The sequence below is a fragment of the Danio rerio genome, chromosome 19, assembly GCF_052040795.2.
Source record: "Danio rerio strain M-AB ecotype USA chromosome 19, GRCz13ab, whole genome shotgun sequence".
NCBI lineage: Eukaryota > Metazoa > Chordata > Actinopteri > Cypriniformes > Danionidae > Danio > Danio rerio.
In genome coordinates, this window is record NC_141039.2 from 16891549 (window position 1) to 16905003 (window position 13455).

A 13455-nucleotide genomic window follows, 5' to 3' on the forward strand; every position below is an offset into this window, starting at 1 on the left:
GGAACTTCAGTGCCATGAATGGGAGGATTCGGATCAGAAGCCGCTTATCTGGAGAGTATTGAACGGGCCAATGAATGAAATTAATTGGCAGCGTAAGCTTGCGCAGGTGTGCGACATCTGCAATTATCTCAGCATATAAGCACACCTGAAGCCAGCAGACGCCATCCTTTTCGCTTCAGATCCTTTCTGAGTGAGTCGATGAGGGTTCCTCTTGCTGATCAGCACTTCAGAGCGAACGAGTGTGTCTCCCGGTCCAGAGTGGGTCTTCGCGGTGGCAGACGGTCGAGCTGGGTTACTCCCTTGCCTGCGGTTCTTTGGGTCCGGTCCTCCAGAGCGGTGCGTATAGTTGCAACTTTCCTAAAAGAGCAACACAGTCGTGCAGCACGTCCTTTTCAGGATGGCGCTCCGACTGTGCGTTTCTGGATGCGGGGGTTTCCTGTCTCCGGATGATGGACACGATCACTGCATTGCATGTTTGGGGGTCCAGCATGTTAATGCGGTGCTCGCGGGCGGTTCATGTCGTCATTGCGATGCCATGACCGTTGCACAGCTAAGATCGCGGCTAACTTTCGCAAGAGAGCGAGCCACCCCAGTTGCCTCCTGCTCTAAAAAAGCAGCGGGCGCTCGGGCAGATCTGAGGGTTTCAGCGGGAGCTAATCCGCCGCCCACGGGCTCGCGGACCTCTCGCTCCTCACGGCGCTCCATCCAAGCTTCGGGTGGTGAGAGTGATCCGTCTAACCAGATGGTAGCTCTCACACTCGCTGACACCGGAGATCAGATGTCCTCCGCGGCATCGGAGAGTGGGCTTTCACTGTCCGACGAAGATCCGGACCCGCTCGCCCCCTCCGGGCAGGTGAGCGCTGTCAAATCGGATCCTGAAGCGGACATGTTAGCCGTGCTTTCCCGGGCTGCTTCGGCCGTGGGGTTAAAGATGGTTTATCCCCCAGCTCCGCGGCCGGACCGACTAGATGGGTGCTACGTAGAGGACCAGAAGGCGAAGCCTTCGAAGCCTCTCGTCCCCTTCTTCCCGGAAGTGCACAGTAGGCTCACGCAGTCCTGGAGGGCACCTTTCTTGTAGCGATGACTCCATTAGCGAGGGCTCTGCCTGCCTGGTTAGCGCGGGCCAGCCCCTCGCGGTGGCTCATACGCACAATCAGACTCGGTTACGCGATTCAGTTCGCGAAACGGCCCCCCAAGTTTACGGGCGTGTATTTCTCCAGGGTCAACCCCCTGTCCGCCCCTGTCTTGCGAGAGGAGATTGCTGCCCTCCTGGCGAAGGGTGCAATCGAGCCGGTTCCTCCAGCCGAGATGGAGAGTGGGTTTTACAGCCCATACTTCATCGTACCCAAAAAGAGCGGTGGGTCACGGCCAATCCTAGATCTGCGCGTTTTGAACCGCTGTCTGCACAAGCTGCCGTTCAGAATGCTCACGCAGAGGCGCATTCTCCAATGCGTTCGTCCTCGGGATTGGTTTGCAGCCATAGACCTGAAGGACGCGTATTTCCATGTTTCCATTCTTCCACGCCACCGCCAATTTCTGCGGTTTGCGTTCGAGGGTCGAGCGTGGCAGTACAAGGTCCTCCCCTTCGGACTCTCTCTGTCTCCGCGGGTCTTCACCAAACTCGCGGAGGGTGCCCTAGCGCCCCTTCGGCTCGCGGGCATTCGCATACTCAATTATCTCGACGACTGGCTGATTTTAGCCCACTCGCGGGAGCAATTGATTATGCACAGGGACAAGGTGCTTCGGCATCTCCGCCTACTGGGGCTTCAGGTCAACCGAGAAAAGAGCAAACTCGCCCCCGTGCAGAGGATTTCTTTTCTCGGGATGGAGCTGGACTCGATCACCATGGTAGCGCACCTCTCCGAGGAACGCGCTCGCCTGTTGCTGAACTGTCTGAGGGAGCTCGACAGCAAACTAGTGGTCCCACTGAAGTTCTTTCAGAGGCTCCTGGGGCATATGGCATCCGCAGCCGCCGTCACGCCGCTCGGGTTGCTCCATATGAGACCACTTCAGCACTGGCTTCACGATCGGGTCCCCAGACGCGCATGGCATGCGGGCACACACCGGGTCTCGGTTACTGCGCTGTGTCGCCGCGCCCTCAGCCCTTGGAATGACCCCTCGTTCCTACAGGCCGGTGTGCCTCTAGGACAGGCGTCCAGCCATGTTGTTGTTTCAACAGACGCTTCCAACACGGGTTGGGGGGCCGTGTGTCGCGGGCATGCGGCTGCGGGCCTCTGGAAGGGTGCCCAGCTGCATTGGCATATCAATCGCCTAGAGCTGTTGGCAGTGTTCCTCGCTCTCCACCGCTTTTTACCGGTGCTGGAGCGGCAACACGTGCTGGTCAGGACGGACAGTATGGCGGCGGCGGCGTATATCAACCGCATGGGGGGTATGCGCTCTCGCCGCATGTCTCAGCTCGCCCGCCGTCTGCTCCTCTGGAGTCACCCACGGCTGAAATCGCTGCGCGCCATTCACGTCCCAGGCACGCTCAATCGTGCAGCCGACAGCTGTTACGCCCTGGAGAATGGAGACTCCACCCCGAGTCTGTTCAGCTGATATGGGCGCGATTCGGGGAGGCCCAGATCGATCTGTTTGCTTCCCCCGAGAACGCTCACTGCCAGTTGTTTTTTTCCCTGACCGAGGGCTCTCTCGGCACGGATGCACTGGCCCACAGCTGGCCTCGGGGCATGCGCAAGTATGCGTTTCCCCCAGTGAGCCTGCTCGCGCAGTTTCTGTGCAAGGTCAGGGAGGACGAGGAACAGGTTCTGCTAGTTGCGCCCCTTTGGCCCAACCGGACCTGGATATCAGAGCTCTCACTCCTCGCGACGGCCCTCCCCTGGCGGATCCCTTTGAGAGAGGACCTACTCTCTCAGGGACAGGGCACCATCTGGCACCCTCGCCCCGATCTTTGGAACCTCCACGTGTGGTCCCTAGACGCGAGGAAGACTTAGGTAACCTACCGACTGCGGTGGTTAATACCATCACTCAGGCTAGAGCCCCCTCCACGAGGCGCGCCTACGCCCTGAAGTGGAGTCTATTCACTGAATGGTGCGTCTCTCGCAGAGAAGACCCCCGAAATTGCCAGATTAGTGTTGTGCTCTCTTTCCTTCAAGAGAAGTTGGACAGCAGGCTGTCGCCCTCCACTCTCAAGGTTTACGTGGCCGCCATCTCCGCTTATCATAGCGCGGTAGCTGGCGGCACCGTGGGAAAGCATAACCTGGTCATCCAGTTCCTTAGGGGTGCTAGGCGAATTAATCCATCTCGCCCCCCTCTCATGCCCTCTTGGGATCTCGCCCTCGTTCTCACGAGTCTGCGATCCGATCCCTTTGAGCCACTCGAATCAGTATCTCTAAGATTTCTGTCCCTGAAGACAGCTCTGCTGGTTGCGTTGGCCTCCATCAAGAGGGTCGGGGACCTGGAGGCATTTTCGGTCAGTGACTCGTGCCTGGAATTCGGGCCGGATTACTCTCACGTCATCCTGAGACCCCGCCCCGGTTATGTGCCCAAGGTTCCTACCACCCCCTTTAGAGATCAGGTAGTGAACCTGCAAGCGCTGCCCCCGGAGGAGGCAGACCCAGCCCTTTCTTTAATTTGTCCAGTTCGCGCTCTGCGCATTTATGTGGACCGTACTCAGAATTTTAGATCATCTGAGCAGCTCTTTGTCTGTTATGGCGGTCGGCAGCAGGGAAGTGCCGTATCAAAACAAAGATTATCCCACTGGATTGTGGATGCCATTTCACTCGCTTATTCGAGTCGAGGTCAGCCGTGTCCCCCGGGAGTTCGTGCACACTCCACTCGGAGCGTTGCATCCTCTTGGGCGCGTGCACGCGGCGCCTCTCTAACAGACATCTGTAGAGCTGCGGGCTGGGCGACACCCAACACATTTGCAAGGTTTTACAATCTGCGAGTGGAGCCGGTTTCCTCAAGGGTATTAGGTAACCCTTTGGTGATTGAGGAGACAACTCGGTAGGGTGTTGAAACACGCTTGCGGCGCCATTCTCCCTAACACGGAGGTACGTGCGCCTTTTTTATCTGTCAGTAAAGTTCCCCGTCAGGTGAGCCCTGCAGATTCCTCCGTGGCCCCCAGCACTGACTCAGCGGAGGAGTCACTTGCTGGCCCACTACGTTGTAGGTCTGCCCGCTGGTCAGCCCGCGTTTTGGGTAAAGGTGCCTGCTATGCGTGATCCCCACTAGGCGATCCCATATGCTTATTCCGCCACGGTTAAGTCCCCCCCCTGGGTGGACCCGTGTCTTCCCTCTCCGCTAACCACTCTTTTGCTATGCGTACTCCCCCTTTTTAGGGCTAGTCCATAGGTAAATTCTGCCATCTATCCCCCCCTTGGGTAACGGATGGCCTCCGCAGCGTCCTCCCTATCGGGATTGCACGCTTCCCAACGTACTGTCGTATTTCCTAGAATTATCTAGATTCTCACGACTTCCCAAAAAATATATCTAAATCCGTAAAACTTCTGTTGAAGTAGGATAAATTAGGGCCAGGGACACGTTGGAGGACCGCGCCCCCCATGATGTGGGTGCGTCACGCTTGCTTGACTATCTCCTCATCGGGGGTGTTGGTAAGGTGCAGTCATTATGGCGCTTTCCATATTCTCCCATTCATGGCACTGAAGTTCCCCAACCGAAGGGGAACGTTCGAGGTTACAGAAGTAACCCTTCGTTCCCCGAGGAGGGGAACGGAAGTGCCATATTCCGTCGCCATAATGACTGTCCCTTAGCTGTTTGAAAGTCTCTTCAGCTTAAAAGGATGGCGTCTGCTGGCTTCAGGTGTGCTTATATGCTGAGATAATTGCAGATGTCGCACACCTGCGCAAGCTTACGCTGCCAATTAATTTCATTCATTGGCCCGTTCAATACTCTCCAGATAAGCGGCTTCTGATCCGAATCCTCCCATTCATGGCACTTCCGTTCCCCTCCTCGGGGAACGAAGGGTTACTTCTGTAACCTCGAACGTTTTTTCGTCACGGCAAAGATATGTGTTTGTTGATAAAAATCTCATTCACTTAAACAGAAATTGAGGAAAAATGTACAGGGGAGCTAATAATTCTAACTTATAAGTACTACATATACTGTATTATAATGGTTGACAGTGTGAAAAACAGTGTGAATGAATGCTAATCAGTTATTCCAATAACCAGCAGTTTCTTTAGTTATCCCACAATTACCATTGCTAAGGTTCAAACAGGGATATTTTTGACACTTACCACTGTTTTTATTTTTATTTATTTATTTTTTTTAATTGTAATTCATGTATATGTTGCAATGTCAATTCGATGTACACTGTGAATCGCATCATTAAACAAACGTTATTCTTGTTGACATCTTGGAGTGAAAACATAAACTGAACTTGAAGCCGCAGGTGACTTGGTCTGATAAACTCACTGCACAGACAGCGTGACCATCGTTCTCGGAGCCGCAGATGGCCATGACGTGAACACAGAATAAACTTGCACGCCTTCATCGACTTCAGCCATGATTCCAACATAAGCACATGTGCTCTAAGCAAAAGCTGGAGACGCATCTATATAGCAACATCACGCGGCACAACCTCTACGCCTTGCTTTATTTGCAAACAAATCACATGAATCATATTTATTATCATTTAACAGTAACGATAGAACACCGCCAACTGTAGCGAAGTAAGAGTAATGATTCTTCTCTAATAATTTACTTAAATAAGAGTAAAAGTACACATTTTAAATATACTCAAAAAGTACATTACCTAACAATTTTACTCAAGTAAATGTATTGAAGTAAATGTAATTCGTTAGTACCCACCTCTGGTGATATCACTTTTTTAATGAGACACAACGGTCCACTGTATGTCCACACATGTAAGGAAATGACAATAAAGCTCAACTTGACTTGACTAGGGTGAGTTATGTAATACCAGCACAATCTTAATTCCTCCTAAATCTTTAATATTTAAATGTCAATAGTTCTATGTTGGTAAATATTTCACGATATATCACTTTAGTTACATGAAAAGAGTCATATAAATGTGAATTTGTGAGCATCAGTTGAGCTCAGAAAACATACACAATCACCCACGAAAGAGCTGTTTAGCCAATCTGAAGAAACTGCATTTTCTGACTGCCTAATGTTCATATTTAGTTAAATAGAAATTATTGATTAATTTTGTGATACATTTTAGCAAATATTGATTCCAATAATTATTAAAAATTAATACATCAGCGCTGCAGCATTGACATGCACATTCATGTTTCAGTCACAAAACGTTTACTTATACATTACATCTCTATTATCACAAAACATAATGAAAACATTTTAATCATGGCAGCCTCTGCATCCAGTCTTTTTATCATTCAAATGCAGTGCATGATGTCACTGTTGGCCAGCTTTTGAAATTCTGAGTTCCTTGTGACAGTGTGAATGATGTATGCCTCCAGGGAAAAAGAGTCTTTAGTTCCTGACCTTAGGGAATTTAGTTCTTGGCTGAACCAGGACTGGTGACTAGTTTCTGTAACTACCCAGTGCAAAAGAATCATGACAAGGAAAGTCCTAAGCTATTTAAGCAAGATTAAAAAAAATAAATAAATAAAAACTTAAGTGGTACTAAAATCCTGAAATACTTAAAATTTAATTGATATTGGTGTATAACATCATTAATATGCATTAGTTTATGCCTAACTTACGCATAGATAATTATGACTTAATGTATGACTCATAAAGAATTAAATCATTCATTGATTATTACTGCACGGTTAACCAAATATAGGAACTATCCATACTAAACTATCCACCACTATTATAGAAACTAGCCAAAAGGGCAGATGTAGGATAGAAGACACCAGATTAAAGCTGCATATTCACTGGATAATATATGAAAATGGTCACATTCAGTTTTAATGTAACAATTGTCAGATTCTGATATTCTATTCTATATTACATTATGATAGACTACAATTATTTTGCAGATTATTTTAATAATTTAATAAGCTTATTTTATATAATTTCTGACATGACATTGGAATTGTCCAATAGACCTTAGACTTTAGTGAACAAATCATTCCCATACTGCTAATGACATTATGTCAAATAATAAGTAACTTTAAGCTATTAATCTCATCTTTAGTGCCTGCTGATGTAGGATTCAGCAATTAATGTTTAGTTCAAGTAATATATTAACCTGCATTGGTCTGTACAATAATTAGCCATAAATTAAAGAGGTAATTCACACATATGAAAATTAACATAATTTACTCACCCTTGGCTTTTTTTTTTTTTTTTTTTTTTTTTGGCACAAAATAAAATATATTGAAGAATGTTGGAAACCAGTGACCATTGACTTCAATAGAAACACAAAAAATCTAATGATTTTTTTGTGTGTGTGTGTGTGTGTGTGTGTGTGTGTGTGTGTGTGTGTGTGTGTGTGTGTGTGTGTTGAATGATGTCAGAATTGATATTACTTTAATCAATATCTGTGCTCCAGTAAAGTGTAAAAAAGTAAAGTGCTGTCAAATTCCTCTTTAGTCTGATTGTGTTCAAAACAATGTTACTTTAATTCTTTCTTTGATTTTATTAGGTTTATAATTTTAGTTTTTTGCAAACACTTTCAAACTATCATTGGTCTATAACAATTACATGATAGTATGAAGAGGCTCTGAGGCTTTGCCTTCTTTGACATGAAAACTTTGATTTATCTTCTTTCTTTTTTATTCCATTTCAGTTTCTCTTGAGAGCTTCTGTTTGGATTTTAACCCATGTTAATTTAAACATTTTTTTCATATCCTACATTTCTATGAACATTTAACACGTGTGTAATCTTAAAATGCAGTGTTTCAGAGTTCAAGAAGTGGCATTTTATTACACAAAGGTGTGTTTACACGGAATAGTTAATGCTGTATTAACTTATTTACAAAGGACACTGACAAATTTGTATCACTCCATCACAAGATGTTGATCACTTATTCTTTTGCACAGACAAAAGAAATCAGAATGTGCATTGACTGCCATTACAAGAAAATCACAACCTTGAAATTAATTATTTTTAAAGTTTTAAATAAGTTTTAAATATTTTAGGCATATATACAGTTGACTTCAGACATATTAGCCACTTTTGAGTTTATTTATTTTTTTTTATTTCCAAAATAATGTTTAACCGGGCAGGGAAATTTTCACAGTATGTCTGATAATGTTTTTTCTTTCCTTCTGAAGAAAGTCTTATTTGTTTTAGAAGCAGATTTAAAATTTCTAAAAGCCATTTCATGGACAAAATTAAATTTGATTAGATTCAACGTTATTGTCATTACACATGTACAAGTACTATGCAACGAAATGCAGTTTATGTCTAACCAGCAGTGCGATAGCAGCAGGTGCAGGTTACAGGTATAAGTTTTAAAGTGAAGTTTTAGAAAAACTATGGAGATATTTACAGATGGATGGCTGTGAGGCGACAGCACTATCTACTGCGTCACTGCCTCGCCCAGATATTTACAATAAACGAATATATGTACAGGTTGCTATTAATAATCAAAAGTGTGCAGATAGATAAATATAATTACAAATGTATATGTACAGTGGTTGTGTACATAATTACAAATCTCCATGTGCAGTGGGTATGTACAGTTCGAATAATTGAATCAGTGCAATGTGGTGCAAATTTTATATGTGCAAATGTTCAACAGTGCAGCGATTGTGAGGAATATAAGTTCGAGGATAGTGGGGGGGGGGGGGGGGGGCAGCTCTGGGGAAAAAGGTGTTCCTCAGACCATTTACACTAATGTGTTTTAGTTTGAAAACGCATAAGATACGGTTACGCCATCCATTTTCGAGCCCCGTTTTCTGCTCCTACTCAATGTGAGTGGGGGAAAATGGAGACATCTGAAACTGGAGGCGGGGCTGCCGACATTCGCCTTTCTGAATGGAGCTTTTCCTTCAATATTAAGTAGTCTACTACACAGAGTTCTGTCCTGCATTTTCTTCTTGTAAGTTCAGACTTTGCAAGTTTGATATGGAAAACAGACTTCAGAGGACACGGGTAAATCTTCAAAGGGAACAGTCTACTTTATAACCTTATTCATATCATCCTGGCTATGTTGTTTCACTTTCTTTACAATAAAATGAAAACATGATATAAGCAATTGCTATTTTCATTTTGATATTATTAGCAACAGCAGAAATGTTGAGGCGTCGTGTTGGTATTTATATGAGTGTCTTCTTCACTGTGGATATTTATAACAAAACGGAGCCTATAACATTGCTGCTTCCTTTCATTCTCATTGAAAATATGAAACATACTCTCTCTTTTGCTGAATATCAGTTTTAATAATCAAAAATGGCCATTATAAAAGTATAACGTACATTAAGTTTATACATTATAGAAAATAAAGGCAAGCGATGTACGTGGTTACATTAATTATTAACTTCTTTGCACTCAGCCAAAACACGTTACCTGAGAGCAAGTAATAGATTCAAAAAACCAAAGTCGGGGAATATGTTGTTAGACAGAGACAACAAAATGAGTTAAATATCATGTTTAACTAATATAGTGAGATTAGATCCAGCGGTGGATGGGCAGTCCGACAAAGCACATCTCTCATATCTACAAGTAGATATGCTGCAGCGTATGCCAGAGTGTGTGTGTGTGTGGTCACATGATGTGCGTTTTCAGTGTTTTGGTGTAGACGGAGAGCTGTTCAGAAACGCTGGGTGAAACGCTAGTGTGGACGCGGATCGTTTTTATTCTAAAACGCCGTTTTATTAGTAAAAAGCACTAGTTTAAACGGAGCCTCAGTCTGCTGGTTTTGGTCCGGGGGACCCTGAAGCGCCTGCCAGAAGGCAGGAGTGAAAACAGTCTGTGAGCATGGTGAGAGGTGTCCTTAAAGGCTTGTTTCCACTGACTGGTACAGTACGGTACGGTTCGGGTCGGTACGGGTCACCTTTATCAGGCTTGCGTTTCCACTACCAAGGGTACCCTTTTGATGGGCGTGGTGTATGACAAAGTTTCAGTCGACGTCATTTTCGCTCGAGAAAATGTCTACAATAACGCTGCACAAGTTGTTCACATATCATATGAAAAGCACTTCTCACAAAACAGATGCTTTACACACATAAATACTTGTGTATAAATGTTTATTAATAACTTTTCTATAAACAGGAGTTGATTATAACTGCAGATCAACGATGAAATAGCCTACTGTAACATCTGTAATTATATTAAATAAATAAATAAATAAATGAACATATATGAACACACACAGACCCTTACAGTCTCCGATATGTTACCAACTACAGAAGAACTACACAAAGCAGACATTTTGTCGTTAATTAGGTTCAAAACAACACAAAGTATAGCCTACAGTCAGAGCAAACCTCTTATCTGTGTCTGTAATCTTCAGCAGCACATGAAGCCTCTGTTAGAGAGTCATTCCATCATTCCCATTCATATTAGTCCAAAAGATGATAATAAAGATTAAAACAAGGCAGTTTGTTCACATTTGCTGAAGAAATAACGTGCTCCTTGGCTTCGCCTTTCTTCCCGCGCTCCACTCTCGCGTTTGTCCTTTTCTTTCTGAATGTGTCACTCTCGCGTTTGTCAGCTTCTCACAGGATCGGGTTTCCAGAGCTTGTCAATAATCAAGTGCATGTTATTATTATCAGATCAAGAAGTTTGTTATTTCAAATAGAGACGCGCGGCGAGCGCTAGAAAGAAAGCGAAACCACTCGAGTTTCAGACTGGCTCGTTAAAAACTACGCGGCACAGGGTGAATCTGCTCTTCTCCATGGCTTTGTGGCTGTTTATCATGACGATGGCAGGGTTTGTTTGCAGGATCGACCATGGCTGCATATGTATTTATAATTTCGCTGTAATCTCTCATGGCGGGTCTTTTGTTTACATTCTGGCTTGTTGAGTCTACGAATGACGTATCTCTGTAAACCAATAGCGTTCAGCTGCGCGTGTAGCTCCACTTTTTGGGACCCTTTCTGCAGTTTGGGACCCTTTCGAAAGGGTCTCAAAAAAGTGGTACGGTACGGTTTGGTTAGGTACGCCTTTTGACAGTGGAAACGGCCATAAAAACGTACCAAACCGAACCGTACCGTATCGTACCACTCAGTGGAAACGGGCCAAAAGAATACTGCGTGCTTGGCACAGACAATGTTTTTATTGGATGTCCTCTATGGCTGGCAGTGTGGTCCCTGTGATGCGTTGGGCAGTTTTCACTACCCGCTGCAGTGCCTTATGCTCAGCAACAGAGCAGCTTCCATACCCGATTGTGCTGCTGTTGGTCAGGATGCTTTCCATTGTCCAGCGGTAAAAGTTCATTATTGTCGGTGCACCAAGTGGCCAGATGCTGTATCTCCTCTCTGTAGGCCGTCTCATCATTGTTGCTGATTAGACCAATCACTGTGGTGTCATCTGCAAATTTGATGATGGTGTTGGATCTGTTAAAGGGAGTAGAGGAAGGGGCATAGCACACAGCCCTGTGTTACACCAGTGTTGAGTATGACGGTGGTGGAGCAGATGTGGCCTGATCTAACATTCTGAGGTCTGTTAGTCAGAAAGACCATAACCCAGTTGCAGTGAGACGTATCGACATCCAGTTCTCCAAGTTTGATCCTTGACTTAGAGGGTATGACAGTGTTGAATACTGAGCTGAAGTCAACAAACAGGAATCGTGCATAAGTGTTTTTATTGTCCAGGTGTGTGAGTACAGAGTGCAGTACTATGGAGACTGCATCTTCTGTTCTCAGTTGCCACGGTAGGCAAACTGATGTGGGTCCAGTGTGGATTGCAGATAGTCTTTCAGATGTGCCAGGACCAACCACTCGAAGCACTCCATGATGATGGGTGTGAGGGCTACAGGGCGGTAGTCATTCAGGCATGTTGGGCTGGAGTGTTTCGGCACTGACACAATAGAGGTGGTTTTAAAGCACGTTGGCACGGCTGCTAGGTTAAGCGACAGGTTGAAAATGTCTGTAAATACCCCAGCGAACTTTTCTGCACATGCTTTGAGGACGCGCCCAGGAATACTGTCTGGTCCAGTAGCCTTACGCACATTGATCCGACTCAGTGCAGTGTAGACTACTGAGGAAGTGAATGTGATAGGTGAGTGGTCGTTTGAGGAAGTGATCCTGGTGTAGGTTTCTTTATTATATCTTTCAAAGCGGGCATGAATGTCATTTAGCTCATTCAGGAAGGAGACATTTGTGGCTGTGGGTGTGGTCTGGCTGGGTTTGTAGTTGCTGATGGCCTGAATGCCCTTCCACATGTGCCGAGGATCAGAGTTGGAAAAGTGCTTCACTAGCTTTAGCTTGTAAAAGTGCTTGGCTTTTTTGATGCCCCCTGACAGATGAGCCCTGTAGGCCTGTGCATCCCTTGATCTGAAGGCAGTTTTGCGTGCCTTCAGCTGGAGGCGCACCTCCTTGTTTATCCATGGCTTCTGATTCGGGGACGTAGTGATCTGTTTCTGGAAAAGAAAAAAATCCTCTCTTCTCAGGGTGGCCTGTCTCAAGGACGTTTTGCGGTCCATTTACTAGATATAACAGTTTCACTTGCAGGGATCCGACACTGTCGCTTAGCCAATGGAGTGAGCTCGGGTGAGGAAGCAGGTCTTGGAACCACAGGCAGGTGCCCTTGGTGAGAAGCAGATGACGTGGATGGGTCAGAGCGTTTTAGGTGAATTCCCAGATGATGTCATCAAACAGGCCAGCCTGGGATATGGGTGTGTTAAGATAGCAAACTTTGTCAATGTCAACCATATCTGCCAGGTTTAGCCAGAAGTGGTGCTCCTGGACCATTGGAGTGGCCATCGTCTTTCCCATGGCACATTCCAGGGACTTGGTGATCATCAAGGCAAGGCAAGTTTATTTATATAGCACATTTCATACACAGTGGCAATTCAAAGTGCTTTACATAAACAAGAATAAAAGAAACAAGTCAAATAAAAATAAAAACAAATAATAAAAATGCGTAAAGACAAAACAAAACATAAAAACAGGTAAAATGTAATATAAAAGAATAAAGAAGAAGAGAAAAACATGATAGTGCAATCTGTCGGACGCAGCACAGTGCTCATTCAGTAAAGACACAGCTAAACAGATGTGTTTTCAGTCTTGCTTTGAATGTGCCTAATGTTGGAGCACATCTGATCATTTCTGGAAGCTGATTCCAGCAGTGAGGGGCATAGTGGCTAAAAGCTGATTCACCCTGCTTTGACTGAGCTCTTGGAACTTCTAGTTTATATGATCCTAAAGATCTGAGTGATCTGTTAGGTTTGTATTCAGTGAGCATATCTGTGATGTATTTAGGTCCTAGGCCATTTAGTGATTTATAGACCAGTAATAATACTTTAAAATCTATTCTGAATGTAACTGGCAGCCAGTGTAAAGACCTGAGGACAGGTGTGATGTGCACTGATTTTCTGGTTCTGGTTAGAATTCTGGCTGCAGCGTTCTGGATGAGCTGTAACTGTCTGA

At 45.3% G+C, this 13455-nt stretch overlaps 2 protein-coding genes across 2 annotated transcripts in view; one reads left to right on the forward strand and one right to left on the reverse strand.

Moving 5' to 3' along the window:
* The window catches only part of LOC147839576 (uncharacterized), an 846284-nt gene that overhangs the window by 642003 nt on the left and 190826 nt on the right, over positions 1–13455 (reverse strand). The gene's annotated exons all lie outside the window — the stretch shown is intronic.
* The window catches only part of LOC148679771 (uncharacterized), a 174586-nt gene continuing 163157 nt past the window's right edge, over positions 2027–13455 (forward strand). Inside the window, exon 1 of the mRNA XM_088651486.1 lies at positions 2027–4664. Coding sequence (XP_088507612.1) covers positions 2525–3970 — 1446 coding nt within the window. The 5' untranslated portion in view covers positions 2027–2524 and the 3' untranslated portion in view covers positions 3971–4664. The remainder of the gene's footprint in view (positions 4665–13455) is intronic.